The sequence below is a fragment of the Telmatherina bonti genome (assembly GCF_933228915.1).
Source record: "Telmatherina bonti genome assembly, chromosome: 13".
In the NCBI taxonomy this organism is placed as follows: Eukaryota; Metazoa; Chordata; class Actinopteri; order Atheriniformes; family Telmatherinidae; genus Telmatherina; species Telmatherina bonti.
The window spans coordinates 40,975,018-41,000,904 of NC_136611.1; the positions used below are offsets into that span (position 1 = coordinate 40,975,018).

General features: G+C 46.0%; 1 protein-coding gene across 1 annotated transcript in view; it reads right to left on the minus strand.

Moving 5' to 3' along the window:
- Positions 1-20,672, minus strand: part of abca2 (ATP-binding cassette, sub-family A (ABC1), member 2) — a 191,309-nt gene extending 170,637 nt beyond the window's left edge. The window contains exons 1-2 of the mRNA XM_079250795.1: positions 20,604-20,672; positions 1,142-1,235 (exon numbers count right to left, since the gene is read on the minus strand). Coding sequence (XP_079106921.1) covers positions 1,142-1,235; positions 20,604-20,669 — 160 coding nt within the window. The 5' untranslated portion in view covers positions 20,670-20,672. The remainder of the gene's footprint in view (positions 1-1,141; positions 1,236-20,603) is intronic.
- Between the last annotated feature and the right edge of the window lie 5,215 nt (positions 20,673-25,887).

Here is a 25,887-nt window from a genome sequence, read left to right on the forward strand (position 1 = left end):
GCGCAGCCGAGGTGTTGAGGGGATCCGACTTGGTGGCCTCAGGATTGGGTCCCTGCTTTTTGCGGATGACGTGGTCCTGTTGGCTTCATCTGGTCGTGATCTCCAGCTCTCACTTGAGTGATTCACGGCCGAGTGTGAAGCGGCTGGGATGAGAATCAGCACCTCCAAATCTGAGACCATGGTCCTCAGCCGGAATAGGGTGGATTGCCCTCTCCGGGTCGGGAGTCAGGTCCTGCCTCAAGTGGAGGAGTTTAAATATCTCGGGGTCTTGTTCACGAGTGAGGGAAGGATGGAGCGTGAGATCGACAGACGGATCGGTGCGGCGTCTGCAGTAATACGGACTCTGCGCCGGTCTGTCGTGGTGAAGAAGGAGCTGAGCCAGAAGGTGAAGCTCTCGATTTACCAGTCGATCTACGTTCCTACCCTCACCTATGGTCATGAGCTGTGGGTCGTGACCGAAAGAAGGAGACCTCGTATACAGGCGGCTGAAATGAGTTTCCTCCGCAGGGTGGCCGGGCTCTCCCTTAGAGATAGGGTGAGGAGCTCGGTCATCCGGGAGGAGATCAGAGTAGAGCCGCTGCTCCTCCGCATCGAGAGGAACCAGTTGAGGTGGCTCGGGCATCTGGTCAGGATGCCTCCTGGACCTCCCTGGTGAGGTGTTCCAGGCACGTCCCTCTGGGAGGAGACCCCGGGGAAGACCCAGGACACGCTGGAGGGATTATATCTCTCGGCTGGCCTGGGAACGCCTCGGGATCCCCCCGCAGAGTTGGTAAATGTGGCTGGGGAGAGGGAAGTCTGGGCTTCCCTGCAGCCCAACCCCAGATGATCGGTAGAGAATTGATGGATGAATGGATGACATTTCAGTTACAAATAAAATTTTCTGTAAATTGAAAAGATACTGAGAGTTAAGCAGAAAGATGTGACTCAATAATGGATGCTAACTGTGTAGAAACAGGTCAATATCTGTTGACACAATTGTGAACAGACATTGATGCCATCTTACAGTTTTTTTCTTTGTTTTACCACCCATAGCTGGTCAAATGGCTGGATAAGGGGGTTTCCATCACAACATGAACACAGCAGTCTACATGTTGAAATCTTTCATTTGACATTTTCACCCATGACCGGTCCATCTGCCTACCTTCCTTGACAGAAATGGCTGGTTTCTTCTGCCTCAGACCCAGCAGGATGAAGAACAGGACGAGCGGGATGAATATCTCAAAGGCCAGCACCCACTGAAGAGGAAAAAAAATGACAACTACTTAGTATACCTGTCACTAAACCAGACAAAAACAGACAAGCTTTATAAAATTTAAAGGGGTAAACACCCAGAAATCGCACTTTCTCCAAGTAAAAATATGTACGGTGCACGGTGTTTGAAGTGTATATATACATACATATATGTATATATATATATATATATATATATATATATATATGAGTATATATATATATATATATATATATATATATATATATATATATATATATATATACACATAAATATAATATATATATACACATATATATACACATATATATATATATCCCGGTCTCACTTTAACCATTCAAACATCAAACTTTTCAGCCCATTCAGGAGATATGTTCTACAACTTTTGGTCTTTGTAACATTTAAACTTTATTATTCATGTTTTTGTCAATGTATTGAAATCCGTTCCTGTGATTGGATGAAACGGAATTCAGCTCAGCGATTGGTCCACTTTTTGCACCGGGACACAGGTACACATACAAGGTACTGGTTCAAATGCAGCATTTAACGTATAGTTCTATTGTTGTTTGTCAGCTGTTGCTTTTGTGATGGCGTGCAGTTCTACAGACTGCTCAACATGAACTACTGGTCTCTGCTGTGCACTTCAAGGAGCAAAGGAATTTATTCGCAAATGTCTCAGTTAAATATGAAGGATTTGTTCCAACAATGCTCCCTGCTACATTTGAACACTTTGATAAATCTTAAACACATTAAAGAAAGTTCTTCACATTGAACAATAAAGCCTGTCACATCTTTACTGGAGTTTAGTTCAACCTTGCACATGCTATAACAGTCCCACTAATTCCACCCTGCTGGAAGTGGAAAAAAAAAAAAAAAAAAAAGACGTTCCCATCCCAATTGGAAAACATTTAAACGCTTTTTCCAAGGTGTAACCTAGAGTTCTAGTGGCGTAGTGAGTAAAGTCATTCTGCTTCAATACAGGAGGTCATGGGTTCAAATCCCAATGTGGGGCAAATAAAAAAAAAAGAAGCCACTTGTGCTTTTTTTTTTCAATTTCTTATACTTATGCAATTTCATTTCAATCATTCAATGTAGTTCAATAAATGGGCATTCACATTTGCTATTATTTTAATAATAGCTGGTTCTAGTTATTTGTAAAGTTCTGTTACACACTACACACACATCATCTTCAAAGTTAATTACACAAGAGCTAAATATAGTCCATATGGAACTTTATTATGTAAAGTATGTTCCTCATGCTAGCAAAGATCCATGTAATCACAGCACAGTCTCCAAATGAGCAAAACTTTATACCCAATAATGTTGCACAGCAAAGAATGTATTCATTGCTAATAAAGCATTTTATTAGCAATTGCCGCCATGAGGGGCATGCATACAGACAACATAAAATATTTATTTTAAGAAAACTGGCAGGATAACTTGTGGAAAGAAGACAATGATCTGGTAAAGAAGATGAAGAAAGAAACCCAGTGGTACACTGAGGAAGGAAACAGAATGAGGAGCAGGTGGAACACATCACCAAAGTAATCCAGCTGACCTGATGAACAGGAAGAAACCAAAACTAAACAGATCAAGGAAGATTGTGCATCACGGCTACTTTTGACCACAAGGTGGCAGCAACTCAGTCATCAGACATTGTTTTAATTTACGTCCCATTTCCAGACTTCATCATGAACCACTTTTCTGTGAATGACTGAAACAGTGAATTTAATAAAAGGACCTAACACTTTAGGCCAACAACATTTTACAGTTTTATTGTCCTGCTGAAAAACATTTTAATTGCCAGGCCTGCTCTGAATATTGTCACCTGTGCATGTCCCTGTGATGGATGTTTGCAGTGGAACGTCAGAGAGGGAAATGAACGCATAAAAGGTAGATACTCCGCTTGTTGTCCCTTTAATATGATGCTGGTTTGAGACGTGATCTGACCGCAGCGCTGACAGAATCACCAGTGTGCACGCATGTGTATGTGTGAGAGACATGTACAGTTCCAGTTCTGCCAACCCACACCATAACTAAATATGATATAACCATACATAACAATGGAACCACTTTAGCTGCTAAACTACAGTGGACTAGTTTGTGCACATCAGGGCAAAACATGAAAATGTGACTCAAAGCAGCCGCGCTTGTCATGTAAATCAGAATAAAAACTTTTTATAAATAAATAAAACGGGAAAAAAAAAGCTGTTGTACAGAAAAAATATAATTTAGATTACGGATATAAAATGATGTTTATCCAGACTTGGCGCTCAATTAAAACAAGTTTAAAATCTACTAGATTAAATTTATTAGATACATTTAAATAAACAATAGAAATCGTTCACACACATTAAATAAAAGTCTTTTATTTTGTATTTTTTTATACAAACTGTAAGATATCAAAATAAAAATAAATTGTAAACAAATGAGCAAAACTTAAATTATACAAAACAGAGGCAAAATGTTCAAAACTGATTTCTCAGAAATTTCAGGTTGTTCATAACATTTTCTAAAAAAATAATTCAATAAATGTATACATTTTGATAAACTACTTGTTGTTCTTTGGATTAAAACAAAGTATCGTTCATTATTTATATATATTATTTATAAAATATGCTTTCATTTTATTGCTCCTTCCTACCAGAATGAGCTGCATGTGACCCAAGAAGTAAAATGCTATTTGATACTCCTGGTTTACAGGGTACTTGCATGTGAAATTAGTCTAAAGAGGCACACTTTAAAAAGAAAAGTTGAGGACCAATGGCATAAGGACAAATGATACTGCACCTGCAGGGAGTGCCTGCAGGAGCACCTGATGAAGCGCCAGATGGAGCACCTGCAGGAGCGCCTGCAGGAGCACCTGATGAAGCGCCGGATGGAGCACGCGCAGGAGCGCCAGATGGAGCACGCGCAGGAGCGCCAGATGGAGCGCCTGCCTGGTGGCGATGCAGCCATGCTGTCTGAACCTGCTCCACGTCAAATGTAACATTTCCTGATCACAAGGACATAAAGACACTTTTGTTTGGTGTCAGAAAGAGTGTGTGTGTGTGTGTGTGTGTGTGTGTGTGTGTGTGTGTGAGTGAGTGAGTGAGTGAGTGAGTGATTGAGTGAGTGAGAGAGAGAGAGAGAGAGAGAGAGAGAGAGAGATGGAGAATGAAGCTCTTCTAACATTGTCCACCGACACCATGGTGGTCACAGTGTGTCTTTGTTTCCGTCTTGGAGCTGACATGCAACACACTGGGCCTTTCAGACGAAGACAACAGAGCACTGATCAACCAAACCCCTCTCTCAGAAAACATTTATACATTCAGATGACAACACAGAATCACAAAAGCAGAATTATAAAGACATGTTTAAAAAAAACACACATCAAACACAAATACTAAAATACTTAAATTCGCTTTTAGATTCAGCAAATGAGCCAAGAAGCCCATTATTCAGCAGCAACCAGTTCTCCCACAGGGAGCTTTTCCACTGAGCTGGTTCCAGGCCTGCTTGGGAGCCAAAGCCCGACTGAGCACTGGTCGTTTTCAACTCTCTTCGGTCTCAAAACTGGTTCTATCCTGGCATCTGTTCTTTTCTGGGCCAGAGCTAAAAAACGCTTCACGTTGCTAGCGTCAGCAGCTGGGGTTAGCTGAACAAAATATGAGCATTGAAAGTTGGTCAGACGTCTTTATACCAGCTAAGAAACTTCCAAGAACAAGCAGAACTGGTCAGAAGAGGAAAGTCGATGTTTCCTGGCTACATGGCCGACCGCAGAGACCCCAGGTAAATTGGACAAAGCCTGCGTTGGAGCAGCTACAACAGGAGACGGCTGCAGCTAGCTTCAAATGGAGCAGCGACCACTGGTCAACAAATTAGTTTAACAAATTTTACAGAATATTTCTGGGAACCAGAAAAAGGGGCTGGGACACAGCAGCAACGGACGAACAAAAGAAACCCACATTTCTAGATCCTGAATTCTGCTCCTGGTGACCGGCCGGCAAACTGAACAGGCGCCCTGAACCCCGTCACGGCGGCGTCCTCAAATCAACAACATGGAATCTGGTGAGTGTAGCTGTTTCATCGTGTTATTATATGCAAAGCAGGGATGGTTTGTAATATTAGAAACGTTGTGGGTCCAGTATGAACCGTTTATAACTTGTGTATTTTGTTAGCAATGCTAATAGCCAAGCAAACTGTTCACATGACCTGCGTTTGCAGATAAAGAAACTTTCCATAGAAATGTACACGTTGTCCTTATGTTATATGATGTGGAGTATAAAAATGGTTTTTTTTTTTGGAATAAACAGAATTGGCGTCGCCCGTAATTAACTCCGGCCATGGCGTACAGCTCACCTTCATCCTCATCATCCTCTCTTGCAGGCCAGGTAAACAGTATAAACAACAACTTGACTGTTTCTCTCAGAAGTGCCTTAAAGCAGTTATGTACTTTACCTAAATGTTCTCCGACCACAAGTAAATAAAGTTTGGATTGACACACTTTGTCCTGATAGTAGTTCCATTATTTTTGTGATGAACAGGTGAATGACAGCAGGACTGGAACGCTGAGTTGTCAGAGTACCTGGACAGGTGAGAGGACAACCTGCAAGAGGACAGGGCTGAGAGGAATGGGAGGTTCACCTCTGGCTAGCTGGAAAGCCTGACAAGAGGACAACAGCAGCGCCATGGTTGGACGGATGAGGCGCATGAGGTCCTAGATGGAGGGATTGACTAATAAAACAATCACCCCATCTCCGTATTATAGTGTTGTGCATTCTAATAAAGTGTTTTTATTTCTAGTAGTTTCTTTCAGAGTTATTGTTCCTGTCGGTGTGTAATTATACACAATTATAAAAAGGACACCCCAGGACACACGGTTAAAATGTCTTTTCCAAGTCCACAAAGCACATGTTGTCAGGTTAGGCAAACTCCCATGGAGCCTGCAATTGGTGCAGAATTGATTGACTGTTCCACAGCTGGGACAAAAACTCCATTGCTCCTCCTCAGTACACGGTCCAACTATCTCATGGAACCTCCTCTCCAGGACTCCTCAACCAGTGAGGCTGAGAAGTGAGATCCCCTATGACCTCTATTCTATCCTCTTGAAGAAGGGGACCACCACCCCAATCTGCTAGTCCAGAGGTACTGTCCTTGATGTTCACGTGATACTGAAGAAAATGTCAACCACGACAGCCCTGCACCATCTAAAGCCTAGAGGAAATCGAGGCAGATCTCATCCACCCTTAGAGCCTTGCCAAGGAGGAGCTCTTTAATCACCTCTGCAACATCAGTACCAAAGACAGGACAGCCCCTCCCAGAATCCCACCATTCTGGTTCTTTCCACTGACCATTGTATCTGTGACCCACTGCACAGTGTTGATGTGTTTTCCCTTCTGAGCTGCTGAATTGTAGACTGAAATCTCCTTCAGTCCTTTATGGCCTCTCCGATACCAAAGTTTTTGCCTCAGCCTAACTATCGGTGGCCACCAAGTCCAGAAATTACTGCCATGACAGGCACCGATTACCTTCCCGAGTTTCCCACTCATAGATCAATGTGTGGCACAGCACCACAGAATAAACTCCAAGCACCAGCGATATCGTCCCTCCTATTGTCAATGGAATTCTGGGAGAAAAAAAACCAAACGTGTTCATTCATAGCACTGTTCTACCCTCTCATTGTACTTACTCAACTGATGCTGTCCCAAGCATAAAATGTGAATAACATAAGAAATATCTCTCTTAGCTTTACTGGTGACTCAGAACCATTTGCTGTGGATCAATCTGTGCAACACTATGCTCACAATGACAGCTGACAGGTTTGCTCCTCCTCTGTGCACACTGTGCACAATGCCCATCAAAAGAAAACGCAGTGCAGTCAATGACATCTGGAGTTCACTTTGTAAGTATGCCATATTGTCAAACACTAGTGTTTCTGAGGAATCACATTTATTGGTCTGACATTAGTTCCTGTTAAGATGAACATTTCCCAGAGTAACATATTGAGTTCACAAAAAACAATACAAAGGCTCTGAAGTTCGGTCGGTTTCAGTGTTTATTACGAGTCATCAAGAAGAGTGGGTACATAACAAAACTGGCAACGATGTAATGCGCTCTCACGTCATGTATGTTGTGCGGGAGAGGCAGGGAAGAAGTTGGCCAGATGAGTTTTCTAGTCAGGGTGCAACTGTCTAAAAGAACAGACTGAAGTAGCAAAAACTGTTTCTGCTTAAAGCTGGAGACACTGACTCACCACAAGAAGTCTTGAGTAAAAACTTGAAATTTTTTGATGGAGAGATTGTCAGTATGAACGATCTTACAGCAAAACTGGCTGTAAAACCAGAAAGTATAACAAAGTGTTTCAAGGCAAGACCTGTTTCATACACCATTAAACCAAAAGGCAGAACTTGACAGATTGGTATCAAGTGGAGTGCCGAATCCCCTTCAAGTGAGTGGGCAACACCAATTGATCGTGTCATAAAAAAGTAACAGTAAATCCATTTTTGGTGACAGAACAGTACCCACTGATGCTCATGGATGACCTATTTTCAGGTCTAGTTGGAGGACAGAAATTAGGCTAAATAGATTTAAGCCAGGTACACCTTTAAATGCACGTGGATTAGAGCTGCAACGATTCGTCGACAATGTCAACAAAAAATTTATCGACGCCAAATTTCATTGTCGACGCATCGTGTTATAAACGCCCGTAACGGCTTTGCTGATAAAACACTGCGCGAGGCAACTTAACGCCACGGCTTTTCAGACAGTATAAGAACTGTAAACATTAGGCAAATGTACGATATGTGGCCATTGTCAATGGTTGAAGGAAAGGGATTTAAGGAAATGGTCAAAGCATTCAATCCAGATTATATTTTGCCTTCTGGAACACATTTTACCAAGCTCATGAAGGAAAAATATGAGAGACATGTTGGTCTGATAAAAGATGCTCTAAAATCAACAAATGCCCTAACAGCCGGTGCCTGGATCAGTATTACCACGGAGGCATACCTGGGCATTACTTATCACTATTTAGATAACTGGGTGTTGAAAAACAAATGCCTAACTACAATGCCACCTGAGGAATGGCACACTGCCTCCAACATAAGCCAACTGGATTGAGGAAGCTTTACAAAAATTTGAATTTCCTCCTTCCAAAATTGTAGGCATTGTGCATGACAATGTCCCCAATATTGTGCTGGCTGCAAACATCTTATTTGAGAGGAATGGATTAGGGCCGGACAAATATGGATTTTTTGACACCGATACCAACACCGATATAAAGACTTTAGAGCCGATAGCCGATTTCATGGCCAATAAATCCATCCACCAGAAAAAAATAAATATCACTCAAAGCTAAAACACTACATTCTAAGCTCATTCTTAAACTCATGTCTACCTGTTAGACACCATGAACGATCTGAATTATTCCGGTTTTCTTATTCCACAGTGCCGACACACCGTCACTGTTTTATCAGCTGACCTCTTTCCTTCTTCATCGTATCTGACAGGGAAACCAAAGTGTTCCCACACAGGAACCGGGGCGTTCAAGTTCCTCCGCTCGCCATGACCACGCTGCACTTGTGTGGAACGCTTATGCACGCAGCTTTATTTTTTTTTTCATATCAGTCACGTGTGTGCCGAACCGTAGATACTGATCAGAACAGATCGCGGATCAATGATGATCCGTTGCACCACTAATAATAATAAGTGTTCAGAAGTTGTGTAAACGGCACGAAGACACCAACTTTCACACACGTTCACCAGGCTAAACACTAAGCACTGCATTCCTCCAGCTAAACAAGAGGAAAACATAAAGTTTTCCTCACTCTGATGACTTTCCTGCCTCACCTAACCCTAACCTAACCCTAACCCTAATGACTGCAGGTGTTTTGGTGGCGCCTATATAACATGTAAAGTTGTCATTTTTAAAGACACTGTTGGACAAAACAGCTGTCAGATTATGGCTATTTTTACAGATGATGACGATAGTCGCTATTTAACTTCAGCATAGTCTGTCCTGTCTATTCGTCACAAAACACCAATATCTTTCCTATTGTATATAATAATGATGCTTGGGCCTGAAAATGTTGCATGGTGTGATGTACTGCACTACTATTGCAGTAATAGTAGAACCCAGTGTGTGGATGGATGTATTAACAGAGCAGGTTGCTACATGTTTTTACGATGGTAAAGAGCCGTTTAATGAAGACTACACTTATTTTAAGTAAGAGAAAGAAACACGATAACTATATGTCACTAAAAACACTCCAGTTATGATGCTTTTATGCACTTAGACAGCTATGCTTCACTTTTATTTGTGCATGCTTAACTTTTAGCAAGGTAAGAATTATCGTAACTTTAAACACAGCGCGGCCACGAGGCAGGCAATGACCAGTAGAGAATGTAAGAAAACATAACTGTGTTTATTTAACATTTCAACTTACCAGTGACTAAATATAAAATGCTGGTGAGCAGACGTGACTTTACTTGGCTCAGCTGCGATCTGTTTCACCGTCTGGTTTGCTCTGTCTCGGCTTCCGCGGTAGGAGCCATGAGTTAGGATGGCCCCGCCCCCGATACTTACCCAGCAGATGGCGCCCAACTGGGCAGTCTCATTAATAGTTATGCAGAAACAAAAATATGACAAAAATAAATCAATAAAAACTATCAGAAAATATCAATTTTTTACCGACAACCGATATCACCCTGGACCCCCATATTGGCCGATAATATCGGTCGGCCGATATATCGGTCGGGCCCTAGAATGGATGGCTGTCTGTCCGTTGTGCAGGCCACACTTTACAACTGGTGGTAAATCATGCACTGAAACAAACTCAGATCAGTAAAGCATGAGGAGCAGCAAGGTGTGGAGCACTTTAAACGAAGTGAGCTGGCCTCAAGCAAACTGAGGACCAAACAGAGCCAGATGGGGACTTCGGAGCACAAACTAATCCAGGACATCTTGACCAGATGGAACAGCACCTATTATATGATCAACCGTCTACTGGAACAAAGATGGCCTCTGACTGCGTCTCTGTCTGACCCAACAGTAAACCAGAAAGGTAAACAATACCTGGACCTCAAACGTGATCAGTGGACCCTCTTAGAGGAACTGGCAAAAGCTCTTGAGGCCTTTGAATGCGCCACTGTTTACTTGAGTGGTGAAAAGTATGTGACCATCTCTTCCTTGCCTCCTCTGTACAGAGGACTGTTAAAGTCAACTAATACTGCCTATGATGCAGCCCCAGAGCAAACACTGGTCCAACATTGTCACAGATGATGAGCCAAGCAAGCAAATCATTGCAGCTGCACTAGACCCAAGATTTTGTAAACAAATTCCTAACACCAGAGGAGAGGTTCAGTGTGCAGAATAGAGTACAAGCCTTTGCCCTTCAGAAGGCCTTTGTGAGGAGCAACCATCCTGGTAGAGGGGAAGCCAAGCCATGAGATAGTGAGCATGCCACAGCCTCAGCTGGCAAAACACACTGTTCTGATTCAACCCTAGATGCACTTCTTGGATGTGATTCAGACAGTGATGGTGAGACTGGGCAGCAGGAATCGAACGACCAGCAAATCACTAATGAGGTATGTTTTTGTTTTTTTTAAAGTAGACTCTTTGGATCACATTAAACATGTCCTTTAACCCCAGGCTTATGCATCTTTTCTCTCTTCACAGGTGCTGATGTATGTCAGTGAGCATCCCATCTCAAAGAAACAGTGTCCCCTGTCCTGGTGGAAGCTCAACGAGACCAATTACCCAATTTAGCCAAATCATTTCGATGTATTCCAGCTACCCCCACCCCCTCTGTGCACCTCTTTTCTGTTGCTGGGAGCATAGTGTCCTAGAAGAGAGCTGTTCTTAACCCAGAACATGTAGATATGCTGACCTTCATGCATTGCAATGCAGATATTTAGGTAGTAGTCCAGCAGTACAGATTTCCAGGACAGTAAGTCTGTTTTATTTTCATGATGCCTTATTTGAACTGTTTGACTGAGACCTGGCCAGTGTTGGGCCAGAGGGTGCTTTATTTATTTATTTTTTCACTAAATCGGCGCTTGCACTTGATTTTGTATCTGGAAATTAATTTTTATGTTTTCCTTTTTGGGCCAATTGTTTGGATGTAATTGAAGTATGAATAACCATACTTTAAATAGTTGATTAAAAACTAAGCCTCTTGGAAGCTGACCGTGTGACTGCAAGACATAGCCAAAAGGCAGGTTTATAGTTTTCTATGCTGGGCCAGAGTGTCCTGTCTTAGCAGGCGCTTGCACTTTATTTTGTAAACCAAAAATATTTTATTAATTTTGTTTTCTTTTTGAGGCAAATTCTGTAGTTTGGATGTGACATTATGTTTGTTTCAAAATAAATTTGTAGTAAGCCGTTAAGCTTACATTTGATATTCCACTGGTTCAGGAGTCATTTCACTTTACCAAAGAACATTATGTTGTGATGGACTGGAAATCTGGGTGACATCCATATGATGCAAATGAAGAGTGGGGTAAAACATGCTGGACCCTGTAAAAAGAAAAAGAAAAAAAAAAAAGCTGCATCAATTGGAAGCACAGATGGCAGGTGTGACAGAAATAATCGTGACTAATCTTTCATTCATTCATTCATTCGTAACTAATCAACTAATCAAAAAAATAATTTACAGATTAGTTAATTAAAATAATCGTAAGTTGCAGTCCTCATGTGGATCCAAATTCACAGGAACTGTTGACCATTGTGACTCACAAAGGACAGATACCAGTGGCTTCATTTTGGGATCACATCTGGCCCAACACTCTTCCAAAGAGCAGTGGACCAGATCCCAACCTTGCTAATAAGTTAAAACCCCTTAATGTGCTACTGAGGAAGTCTCGGCCATGGTAATGGACTGTAAAATGTGAATGAGCACTCAAATCCGGGAAATTGTACTTTCCACATCCAATCCCTTGACACATTTTGACCCCAAACTGTCAACACAGTGATATCATTACACTGATCTGTATTTTTGTATACATAAAATTCAAATAGCAAATAGGAAATCAATTCAGACTACAAAGCTTTGACATGTCTTATTGCTATGTTTTGCAGGAAAAGCGGGCTCATCTCAGCACCACAGATCCCACGCCCCAGGCTGCAGCAGAACCAGAACCATCTACCTCTGGTCAGCAGTCACTGGCCAGCTTCTTCAAAAGCAAGGCTGTTCCTCCTCCTTCATTCACCATGCATGTTGGAGGATGCCATACAAGCTGAACTGGACAACTGTCTGATGACTCCTACAGTCGATGGAGAGGAGCATCCACTGGCCTGAAGGAGAATGCATTAACTTTCCATGGCTGACCTAACTGGCTCGTACATTTCTGTGCATACAAGCCACTAGCTCGCCATCTGAGAGGTTGTTTAGTGCTAGTGGCAATGTTGTTACGTGTCAGCGCTCACGTCTGAAACCTTCAATAGTTGACATGCTAGTGTTCTTTTCAACAAATCTGTGAAAAGTTATGTAGAGATGTCGTGGAGGTAGGGAGGCTACTAGTGGAATAAGTACTTAGAACTTTTATTTGTTCTGTTTTTCAGCCGTTTTTGTTTAAAAAATACATTTGCATTTTTTTTCTATTCCAATTTAGAAAAGGGAGAATATGTCAAATAGAGAAGAAGAAAAGGTTAACGTGGATAAAGCGGAAGAAAAGATTTTTAAGGTGATGGTGAAACCTTAACAATAAACAAAGGCACTGTACAGCAGACTGCTGTATATAACGATGATTTAATGTACCCTAAAATTATGAATTATTAGTATTAGTCCAAGGTTATTGTGGTAATGACTTTCTGATAAATAATGCAAGTTTTTAGTCATATATTTTGAATAATTGTTGGTCTCTGTCTTGTTTTATTTCATTTCTCCAGAAAATGCAATGAAAGATGATGCTTCGTGGGGCCTTTCTGCCACAGCTGGAAGGAGAACGTGGACAGCAGGAACTGAACCTCCCAGAGCACTCAGTCATTACTGAATGTCCCATCATGTGGGGATCAACACAGAAAATGATTAAATTGAACATGTAGAGTATAATGTAAACTTCCCTTCACGATCCCTCTGTCTATTTTCTATTAATGGATAAAGCCCTCAGTGGTCAAGAAGCCTGCGCCCTGTCCCACTGTTAAAAAGTTTCTTTAAGACAGTCTCACTTCTAACCTCCCCCATCATATTCTGGAAAGTTTGCATACCCAGGCACATAAACTAGAGTGCACACACACCACATGTTCCATTTCTTGTTTTTTTTGTCCAAGAAGTGACCACATTTAGTTTGACAGCCTAACGCTCTCATGCAAGACGTCAGTTACATAATTGGAAAAGGTGTAAATATTCAAATAAAAGAGACACTGCAGTTTGCATTTTTGTTTACGTATTAAAGCTGGGGTAGGTAGTGTTGCTGAGAGACATGTTCCTCTGGGTGAAGCGGTTCCTCGTCCTGATAGTAGTCTATACATTCTGTAATCATGAACAATAAGAAATATAGTTAGACCCCTCAGTTTACTGTAAATCTGTCAAAACTCTGACCAATCCAAACGTTCCGACCCAAATGGAGTTGTTCATTTCTTATATTAAATAATGTAATATTCTGATTACATTCCATTCTAGATTGCGCCGTCTGTTGGCAGCGACTTGTAGTAGCTCTGACTTGCTATCTTGATTTTTTAAAAAGTACAAACTCTTCCCACATAGATATTACCTCAAATTAGGTATTTTCTTCTGAGGCCGGTTCGGAGGGTGTGCTGCAAGGAAGATTTTTCTGCATATTTTTGGCTCTCTCAAGACTTGTTATGATGAGTCTCCATGGCAACGAAAGACTTGTTTACAATCGGGATCAACTGATTAACCTCTCCCAAATCAGGATTATCAGTGAAACAACACATCAAATCCCGATGGAGTTGAAAAGAAAGAGAAGAGGATGCAGAGCGGGAGTCAGACAGAGAAGAAAACGATGGAGATTTAAATCATTTCTCCCGACCGTCGTCATGGGTAATGTGAGATCACTAGCTAACAAAATGGACGAGCTGGAGATGCTAACAAGGTCTCAGAAAGAATACAGAGTGCGCAGTATTATGTGCTTCACCGAGACATGGCTGCATGAACACATCCCTGACTGTAATGTGTCTGTACCGGGCTTTAAAACGGTCCGTGCAGACCGCAGTAGACAACACAGCGGAAAGCTAAAGGGTGGTGGAATTGCAGTGCTGGTTAACCAGCGTTGGTGTCATCCTGGACATGTTACTGTCAAGGAGAAGATATGCACAAGGGACATGGAACTGTTAGCTGTGAGCTTCCGTCCATATTATTTACCCAGAGAGTTTACCTGTGTTATTCTGGTAGCGGTTTATATAATACCTGGTACCGCACCAGACACAGCCTGTGACGTCATCAGCTCCGTCGTTGCTCGGCTACAAACACAGCATCCAAACTCATTCATGGCGATCTCCGGAGACTTCAACAACGTCTCCCTCTCTGCAACTCTACCAACATTCCAGCAGTTTGTCAGCTGCTCCACCAGAGAAAATAAGATGTTGGACTTATTTTATGCAAATATGAATAATGGATCCAGTTGTTCTGCCCTGCCTCCTTTAGGAAGATCTGACCATAATCTGGTTCTTCTCACCTCCACCCACAAGCCCATCGTTCAGCAGCAACCAGTCATCACAAAGACTATCAAAATCTGGTCTGCTGAAGCTGAAGATGCTCTTAGAGGAGGCTTTGAGGCTACAGACTGGAACGTCCTCTGTGAACCTCATGGAGACGACATCAACGCCATGACTGAGTGTGTGACAGATTACATAAACTTCTGTGTGGACAGCATCGTCCCAACAAGAACAGTGAGGTGCTTCCCCGATAACAAACCCTGGATCACCAGTGACCTGAAAAAGCTGCTGAACATCAAAAAGAAAGCCTTCAGGGAAGGAGACAGGGAGTTATTGAGGGCAACACAAAAACAACTTAAAACACAAACTAAGAAGTGCAAGAAGGACTACAGGAAGAAGTTAGAAAGTCAGCTCCAGCAGAATAACCTGAGGGATGTGTGGTCTGGAATGAAGATCACCGGCTTCAAGTTAAAGGGGGACCAGCCTGATGGAGGTCTGGACAGAGCTAATGAGCTGAACATATTCTTCAACAGGTTCAGTTCACCCCCTACCTCCAGCCCAACAGACCACACACCCTCCATAAGCCCACTGCTTTCCTGTCACGCCTCCAATCTGTCACCCTGCAGCTCAGTCATGGACCAGAACACAGCTTTGTCTCCCTCCACATCAGGACATCCTGAGACCTCCACCTTGTTTGTCTCCTGCAATCAGGTTAAGAAGCAACTTGAGAAACTGAACCAGAACAAGGCTGCAGGTCCAGATGGTGTCAGTCCCAGAGTTCTCAAGACCTGCTCAGAACAACTATGTCCGATTCTCCAGCACCTTTTCAACACCAGTCTGAGACAAAATAGAGTCCCAGTGCTGTGGAAAACCTCCTGCCTTGTTCCAGTGCCTAAAAAAACACAACCAGCTGAACCAAGTGACTACAGACCAGTTGCCCTGACATCTCACATCATGAAAGTCCTGGAGAGACTCTTACTGGCTCACCTCAACAAGCAAGTAAACACCTTTCAGGAGCCATTCCAGTTTGCATATCGTAATGGACTTGGGGTTGAAGATGCCATCATATACCTGCTCCAGAGAGCACACTCTCATCTGGACCATTCAGGCAGCACTCTGAGGGTCATGTTCTTTCATTTCTCAGTGCTTTTAATACCATTCAGCCTGCTTTGTTATGTGAGAAGCTCCATAAATTCCAGGTGGATACCTCCACAACCACCTGGATCTATGACTACCTCACAAACAGACCCCAGTTTGTGAGACTGAAAGGTTGTGTGTCTGAGATGGAGGTCAGCAGCACTGGTGCACCACAAGGAACTGTACTCTGGCCATTCCTCTTCACTCTGTACACCTCAGACTTCCAGTACAACTCTGAGTCCTGTCATCTGCAGAAATACTCTGATGACTCTGCAGTTGTGGGGTGTATCAGGGATGGACAAGAAGCAGAGTACAGAGAACTGGTCAGTCAGTTTGTTAAATGGTGCGGTGACAATCATCTCATATTAAATAGCAGCAAAACAAAAGAGATGATTGTTGACTTCAGGAGGAAGAAGAATAAACAAAGCACTGTTTCCATCCTGGGAGAGGAGGTGGAGGTGGTGGAGGAATACAAGTATCTTGGAGTTCAGCTGGACAACAAACTGGACTGGAAATGCAACACTGACTACATCTACAAGAAAGGTCAGAGCAGACTGTACTTCTTAAGGAAGCTGAGATGGTTTAACGTCTGCACCAAGATGTTGCATATCTTCTATAAGTCTGTTGTGGAGAGTGCAGTCAGCTTTGCAGCATCTGCTGGGGTAGTAGCATCAGAACCAGAGACTTGAAGAGAATCAACAAACTGATCCAGAAAGCTGCTTCTGTGCTTGGAGTAACTCTGGAGCCGCTGGAGCTGATTGTCCAAAGAAGAATGCTGCACAAGCTGATGAAGATGATGGAGGATTCTTTGATTTTTTTAACAAAAAGAAAATCTATTTTAAAATTGTGAAGCAGAAAATCCCGATACTTGATTTTTTGATTTGAATTTCCCATCCCTACCGTTGTTGTACCAACTTGTCTTTTTTTTTTTTTTTTTTTTTTTTTTTTTTAAATAAATCATTTAAACTGAGAACCACAATATAGTATGGTTTGCCGTATTACAGGGCTGCACGATTCTGGATAAAATGAGAATCAGGATTTTTTCTGCTTAGAATTGAGATCACGATTCTCTCAGGATTTTTTTCCAATATAAATATTTATTGCACGTATTACCGGCACATCAACTTTGCAACAGCTGAGACTGAACATAAAAGCAATAAATGTCTCTCTTGTCTCCTCTTACACACACAACCTTTGAATCATTTTAATAGGAACATTTTTGAACAATATTTTTTCTTTGCATGTTTCTTAAAATATAAACAACAGGAGGGTTGGACATGAAGCTAGAAACTTCACACAGCAGTCCTTTGGTTAAATTTGATATTCTGACAAATAATGGAGGACAAAAGTGATTTATGCAATGTTGGTCTAAAGGGATAAAAAATCTACTTTTTAAAGTCAAACTATTTCAATGGCAAAATAAAAATCATTGTGACTGTGCACATGGACTTGTGTACTTGTCCTCTCTGCTCCTCTGACCGGCTGGGAGTGCTTTATGATGGGAGAGGATCCCACTGCTCGTTCCTGACAATCACTGCTAAACAAGATGTGCTTTCAAGTCAGTTGTCAAAACACCAGAAACGTCTCCAGTAACTCCAGTAAAAGTCGCTAGATGTGTCGCTGGTCGCTTTTAACAAAAAAAAGTCACCAAGGGGGTTTGGAAAGTCACCAAATTTAGCGAGAAAGTAGTCAAGTTTTTTCCTACCAACCAGCATCTGCGTCACGTGGTGTAAGGATCCGCCGTTGTTGAGGGAGAAAGAGGGAGCGCTTGTTTTTGTTTCAGGTTATGTCCCAGTTTGAAAAGCAGTACATTTGTGGTCTTTTTTAAAAAAATTGTCATCATCTGAAAATGAGATCATATACAAGTATGAATTGAGATCGCGATTTTTTAACGATTAATTGTGCAGCTCTATTTTTTTTTAACATGGGAGTCTATGGGGATTTGATGTTTTGCAGCCCCTAGTGGATGAAGGGGGAACTGCAGTTTTACACACTTGCGCATAGGCTTCACTTTTTACAGCCGGAGGTTGCCGCTTGGTTGGGAAACTCTGGGCTACATGACTACAGGCCTGACAGCCTGGAGAAGACACACATTAACTCACCAAAAAAATGTTGGCTGATAACTTTGACAGAATGTGATGCAGAATATTTCCGGGTTGAATAAATAACAGGAGTAAAATGCTGTTAATTCTGCATCTTTTCCACACCTAGTTCCCATGAAGACCTTCAGCAAGCAGAGGAAGACGGCTTTGCAAATCCGGCAAACGACACGAATATTAATATACAGGAGAGAATGGCGACATTAGGAGACCGCTGCAACTTCTCCTCCAAAAGCCTGTCCTGGCGGCTCTGCCACCTCCCTCCTGCCTCCACGCGGCTCCACCACCTCCCTCCTGCCTCCACCCTGTCCTGGCGGCTCCGCCACCTCCCTCCTGCCTCCACCCTGTCCTGGCGGCTCCGCCACCTCCCTTCTGCCTCCCCCCTGTCCTGGCGGCTCTGCCACCTCCCTCCTGCCTCCACGCGGCTCCACCACCTCCCTCCTGCCTCCACCCTGTCCTGGCGGCTCCGCCACCTCCCTCCTGCCTCCCCCCTGTCCTGGCGGCTCCGCCACCTCCCTCCTGCCTCCACCCTGTCCTGGCGGCTCCGCCACCTCCCTCCTGCCTCCCCCCTGTCCTGGCGGCTCCGCCACCTCCCTCCTGCCTCCACGCGGCTCCGCCACCTCCCTCCTGCCTCCACCCTGTCCTGGCGGCTCCGCCACCTCCCTCCTGCCTCCCCCCTGTCCTGGCGGCTCCGCCACCTCCCTTCTGCCTCCCCCCTGTCCTGGCGGCTCCGCCACCTCCCTCCTGCCTCCCCCTTGTCCTGGCGGCTCCGCCACCTCCCTCCTGCCTCCCCCCTGTCCTGGCGGCTCCGCCACCTCCCTCCTGCCTCCACCCTGTCCTGGCGGCTCCGCCACCTCCCTCCTGCCTCCCCCTTGTCCTGGCGGCTCCGCCACCTCCCTCCTGCCTCCCCCCTGTCCTGGCGGCTCCGCCACCTCCCTCCTGCCTCCCCCCTGTCCTGGCGGCTCCGCCACCTCCCTTCTGCCTCCCACCTGTCCTGGCGGCTCCGCCACCTCCCTCCTGCCTCCACCCTGTCCTGGCGGCTCCGCCACCTCCCTTCTGCCTCCCCCCTGTCCTGGCGGCTCCGCCACCTCCCTCCTGCCTCCCCCTTGTCCTGGCGGCTCCGCCACCTCCCTCCTGCCTCCCCCCTGTCCTGGCGGCTCCGCCACCTCCCTCCTGCCTCCCCCCTGTCCTGGCGGCTCCGCCACCTCCCTCCTGCCTCCCCCCTGTCCTGGCGGCTCCGCCACCTCCCTCCTGCCTCCCCCCTGTCCTGGCGGCTCCGCCACCTCCCTCCTGCCTCCCCCCTGTCCTGGCGGCTCCGCCACCTCCCTCCTGCCTCCCCCCTGTCCTGGCGGCTCCGCCACCTCCCTCCTGCCTCCCCCCTGTCCTGGCGGCTCCGCCACCTCCCTTCTGCCTCCCCCCTGTCCTGGCGGCTCCGCCACCTCCCTCCTGCCTCCCCCCTGTCCTGGCGGCTCCGCCACCTCCCTTCTGCCTCCCCCCTGTCCTGGCGGCTCCGCCACCTCCCTCCTGCCTCCCCCCTGTCCTGGCGGCTCCGCCACCTCCCTCCTGCCTCCCCCTTGTCCTGGCGGCTCCGCCACCTCCCTCCTGCCTCCCCCCTGTCCTGGCGGCTCCGCCACCTCCCTCCTGCCTCCCCCCTGTCCTGGCGGCTCCGCCACCTCCCTCCTGCCTCCCCCCTGTCCTGGCGGCTCCGCCACCTCCCTCCTGCCTCCCCCCTGTCCTGGCGGCTCCGCCACCTCCCTTCTGCCTCCCCCTTGTCCTGGCGGCTCCGCCACCTCCCTCCTGCCTCCCCCCTGTCCTGGCGGCTCCGCCACCTCCCTCCTGCCTCCCCCCTGTCCTGGCGGCTCCGCCACCTCCCTCCTGCCTCCCCCCTGTCCTGGCGGCTCCGCCACCTCCCTCCTGCCTCCCCCCTGTCCTGGCGGCTCCGCCACCTCCCTCCTGCCTCCCCCCTGTCCTGGCGGCTCCGCCACCTCCCTCCTGCCTCCCCCCTGTCCTGGCGGCTCCGCCACCTCCCTCCTGCCTCCCCCCTGTCCTGGCGGCTCCGCCACCTCCCTTCTGCCTCCCCCCTGTCCTGGCGGCTCCGCCACCTCCCTCCTGCCTCCCCCCTGTCCTGGCGGCTCCGCCACCTCCCTTCTGCCTCCCCCCTGTCCTGGCGGCTCCGCCACCTCCCTCCTGCCTCCCCCCTGTCCTGGCGGCTCCGCCACCTCCCTCCTGCCTCCCCCCTGTCCTGGCGGCTCCGCCACCTCCCTCCTGCCTCCACCCTGTCCTGGCGGCTCCGCCACCTCCCTCCTGCCTCCCCCCTGTCCTGGCGGCTCCGCCACCTCCCTCCTGCCGGGAAAAAGAAGCCGGCGGAGGCGCCTCGCCTCGCGGCGTTCCGCAGCCAGCTGCCCGCTGGTGGCGGACAGACATTTGCAGGTGCGGACAGGCTCGTGCCGCAGCTCGCGCAGCAGGAGGAGCCGCCCTTCGTTTCTCCAATCACCCGACACGCCAACAACTGCATCATTCTCCATGCTCCTCATCTTACCGGTCCCCTCCTCTTCAGAGCGACGTTCTTCCACAGGAGGAGGTGCAGCTGGTGCAGGAAGCCCATGTTGCTCCAGGTTCGGTTCGGCGGCCTGGTTCTGGATCCAAACAACCGAAACACGTCGGTCCGGTTCCGGGCTCGCGCTGCGTGTCTCAGCTGGTGATGGAAGACATGGCGCAGCTCCTTCAGCTCCTCTCTGCTCCTTCAACTCCTCTCCGCGCCTGGCATCGTTCACGTCCTGTCACGCTGCGTGGACAGTGTCCAGCTGTACACGCTGTGGGAACGCGGTTGAGCACGGGGACGCAGAGCTGCACTTCCGGTCCCCCCTCCCCCTCCCCCTCCACCATTTTCCCATCTGACAGATTCACGTTCCCATCTGACATGGGAACGTGAATCTTTCAGATGGGAACGTGAATCTGTCAGATGGGAACGTGAATCTTTCAGATGGGAACGTGAATCTTTCAGATGGGAACGTGAATCTGTCAGATGGGAACATGAATCTTTCAGATGGGAACATGAATCTTTCAGATGGGAACATGAATCTGTCAGATGGGAACGTGAATCTGTCAGATGGGAACATGAATCTTTCAGATGGGAACGTGAATCTGTCAGATGGGAACATGAATCTTTCAGATGGGAACGTGAATCTTTCAGATGGGAACGTGAATCTTTCAGATGGGAACGTGAATCTGTCAGATGGGAACGTGAATCTTTCAGATGGGAACGTGAATCTTTCAGATGGGAACGTGAATGTGTCAGATGGGAACATGAATCTTTCAGATGGGAACGTGAATCTTTCAGATGGGAACGTGAATCTTTCAGATGGGAACGTGAATCTGTCAGATGGGAACATGAATCTTTCAGATGGGAACGTGAATCTGTCAGATGGGAACATGAATCTTTCAGATGGGAACGTGAATCTGTCAGATGGGAACGTGAATCTGTCAGATGGGAACGTGAATCTGTCAGATGGGAACATGAATCTTTCAGATGGGAACGCGAATCTGTGAGATGGGAACGTGAATCTGTCAGATGGGAACGTGAATCTGTTAGATGGGAACGTGAATCTGTCAGATGGGAACGTGAATGTGTCAGATGGGAACGTGAATCTTTCAGATGGGAACGTGAATCTGTCAGATGGGAACGTGAATCTTTCAGATGGGAACGTGAATGTGTCAGATGGGAACGTGAATCTTTCAGATGGGAACGTGAATCTTTCAGATGGGAACGTGAATCTGTCAGATGGGAACGTGAATCTGTCAGATGGGAACGTGAATCTATCAGATGGGAACGTGAATCTTTCAGATGGGAACGTGAATCTGTCAGATGGGAACGTGAATCTGTCAGATGGGAACTTGAATCTGTCAGATGGGAACGTGAATCTGTCAGATGGGAACGTGAATCTGTCAGATGGGAACGTGAATCTATCAGATGGGAACGTGAATCTTTCAGATGGGAACGTGAATCTGTCAGATGGGAACGTGAATCTGTCAGATGGGAACTTGAATCTATCAGATGGGAACGTGAATCTATCAGATGGGAACGTGAATCTATCAGGTGGGAACGTGAATCTATCAGAGCGGAACGTGAATGTGTCAGACGGGAACGTGAATCTTTCAGATGGGAACGTGAATCTGTCAGATGGGAACGTGAATGTGTCAGATGGGAACGTGAATCTATCAGATGGGAACGTGAATCTGTCAGATGAGAACGTGAATCTGTCAGAGCGGAACGTGAATCTGTCAGATGGGAACGTGAATCTGTCAGATGGGAACGTGAATCTATCAGATGGGAACGTGAATGTGTCAGATGGGAACGTGAATCTATCAGGTGGGAACGTGAATCTATCGGAGCGGAACGTGAATGTGTCAGACGGGAACGTGAATCTTTCAGATGGGAACGTGAATCTGTCAGATGGGAACTTGAATCTGTCAGATGGGAACGTGAATCTATCAGATGGGAACGTGAATGTGTCAGATGGGAACGTGAATCTATCAGGTGGGAACGTGAATCTATCAGAGCGGAACGTGAATGTGTCAGACGGGAACGTGAATCTTTCAGATGGGAACGTGAATCTGTCAGATGGGAACGTGAATGTGTCAGATGGGAACGTGAATCTATCAGATGGGAACGTGAATCTGTCAGATGAGAACGTGAATCTGTCAGATGGGAACTTGAATCTGTCAGATGGGAACGTGAATCTATCAGATGGGAACGTGAATGTGTCAGATGGGAACGTGAATCTATCAGGTGGGAACGTGAATCTATCAGAGCGGAACGTGAATGTGTCAGACGGGAACGTGAATCTTTCAGATGGGAACGTGAATCTGTCAGATGGGAACGTGAATGTGTCAGATGGGAACGTGAATCTATCAGATGGGAACGTGAATCTGTCAGATGAGAACGTGAATCTGTCAGAGCGGAACGTGAATCTGTCAGATGGGAACGTGAATCTTTCAGATGGGAACGTGAATCTTTCAGATGGGAACGTGAATCTGTCAGATGGGAACGTGAATCTATCAGATGGGTACGTGAATCTTTCAGATGGGAACGTGAATCTATCAGATGGGAACGTGAATGTGTCAGATGGGAACGTGAATCTATCAGGTGGGAACGTGAATCTATCAGAGCGGAACGTGAATGTGTCAGACGGGAACGTGAATCTTTCAGATGGGAACGTGAATCTATCAGATGGGAACGTGAATCTGTCAGATGGGAACGTGAATCTGTCAGATGGGAACGTGAATCTGTCAGATGAGAACGTGAATCTGTCAGAGCGGAACGTGAATCTTTCAGATGGGAACGTGAATGTGTCAGATGGGAACATGAATCTTTCAGATGGGAACGTGAATCTTTCAGATGGGAACGTGAATCTTTCAGATGGGAACGTGAATCTGTCAGATGGGAACATGAATCTTTCAGATGGGAACGTGAATCTGTCAGATGGGAACATGAATCTTTCAGATGGGAACGTGAATCTGTCAGATGGGAACGTGAATCTGTCAGATGGGAACGTGAATCTGTCAGATGGGAACATGAATCTTTCAGATGGGAACGTGAATCTGTCAGATGGGAACATGAATCTTTCAGATGGGAACGTGAATCTGTCAGATGGGAACGTGAATCTGTCAGATGGGAACGTGAATCTGTCAGATGGGAACATGAATCTTTCAGATGGGAACGCGAATCTGTGAGATGGGAACGTGAATCTGTCAGATGGGAACGTGAATCTGTCAGATGAGAACGTGAATCTGTCAGAGCGGAACGTGAATCTTTCAGATGGGAACGTGAATGTGTCAGATGGGAACATGAATCTTTCAGATGGGAACGTGAATCTGTCAGATGGGAACGTGAATCTTTCAGATGGGAACGTGAATGTGTCAGATGGGAACGTGAATCTTTCAGATGGGAACGTGAATCTTTCAGATGGGAACGTGAATCTGTCAGATGGGAACGTGAATCTGTCAGATGGGAACGTGAATCTATCAGATGGGAACGTGAATCTTTCAGATGGGAACGTGAATCTGTCAGATGGGAACGTGAATCTGTCAGATGGGAACTTGAATCTGTCAGATGGGAACGTGAATCTGTCAGATGGGAACGTGAATCTGTCAGATGGGAACGTGAATCTATCAGATGGGAACGTGAATCTTTCAGATGGGAACGTGAATCTGTCAGATGGGAACGTGAATCTGTCAGATGGGAACTTGAATCTATCAGATGGGAACGTGAATCTATCAGATGGGAACGTGAATCTATCAGGTGGGAACGTGAATCTATCAGAGCGGAACGTGAATGTGTCAGACGGGAACGTGAATCTTTCAGATGGGAACGTGAATCTGTCAGATGGGAACGTGAATGTGTCAGATGGGAACGTGAATCTATCAGATGGGAACGTGAATCTGTCAGATGAGAACGTGAATCTGTCAGAGCGGAACGTGAATCTGTCAGATGGGAACGTGAATGTGTCAGATGGGAACGTGAATCTGTCAGATGGGAACGTGAATCTATCAGATGGGAACGTGAATGTGTCAGATGGGAACGTGAATCTATCAGGTGGGAACGTGAATCTATCGGAGCGGAACGTGAATGTGTCAGACGGGAACGTGAATCTTTCAGATGGGAACGTGAATCTGTCAGATGGGAACTTGAATCTGTCAGATGGGAACGTGAATCTATCAGATGGGAACGTGAATGTGTCAGATGGGAACGTGAATCTATCAGGTGGGAACGTGAATCTATCAGAGCGGAACGTGAATGTGTCAGACGGGAACGTGAATCTTTCAGATGGGAACGTGAATCTGTCAGATGGGAACGTGAATGTGTCAGATGGGAACGTGAATCTATCAGATGGGAACGTGAATCTGTCAGATGAGAACGTGAATCTGTCAGAGCGGAACGTGAATCTGTCAGATGGGAACGTGAATCTTTCAGATGGGAACGTGAATCTTTCAGATGGGAACGTGAATCTGTCAGATGGGAACGTGAATCTGTCAGATGGGAACGTGAATCTGTGAGATGGGAACGTGAATCTGTCAGATGGGAACGTGAATCTGTTAGATGGGAACGTGAATCTGTCAGATGGGAACGTGAATGTGTCAGATGGGAACGTGAATCTTTCAGATGGGAACGTGAATCTGTCAGATGGGAACGTGAATCTGTCAGATGGGAACGTGAATCTGTCAGATGGGAACGTGAATCTATCAGATGGGAACGTGAATCTATCAGAGCGGAACGTGAATGTGTCAGATGGGAACGTGAATCTTTCAGATGGGAACGTGAATCTGTCAGATGGGAACGTGAATGTGTCAGATGGGAACGTGAATCTATCAGATGGGAACGTGAATCTGTCAGATGAGAACGTGAATCTGTCAGAGCGGAACGTGAATCTGTCAGATGGGAACGTGAATGTGTCAGATGGGAACGTGAATCTGTCAGATGGGAACGTGAATCTATCAGATGGGAACGTGAATGTGTCAGATGGGAACGTGAATCTATCAGGTGGGAACGTGAATCTATCGGAGCGGAACGTGAATGTGTCAGACGGGAACGTGAATCTTTCAGATGGGAACGTGAATCTGTCAGATGGGAACTTGAATCTGTCAGATGGGAACGTGAATCTATCAGATGGGAACGTGAATGTGTCAGATGGGAACGTGAATCTATCAGAGCGGAACGTGAATGTGTCAGACGGGAACGTGAATCTTTCAGATGGGAACGTGAATCTGTCAGACGGGAACGTGAATCTTTCAGATGGGAACGTGAATCTGTCAGATGGGAACTT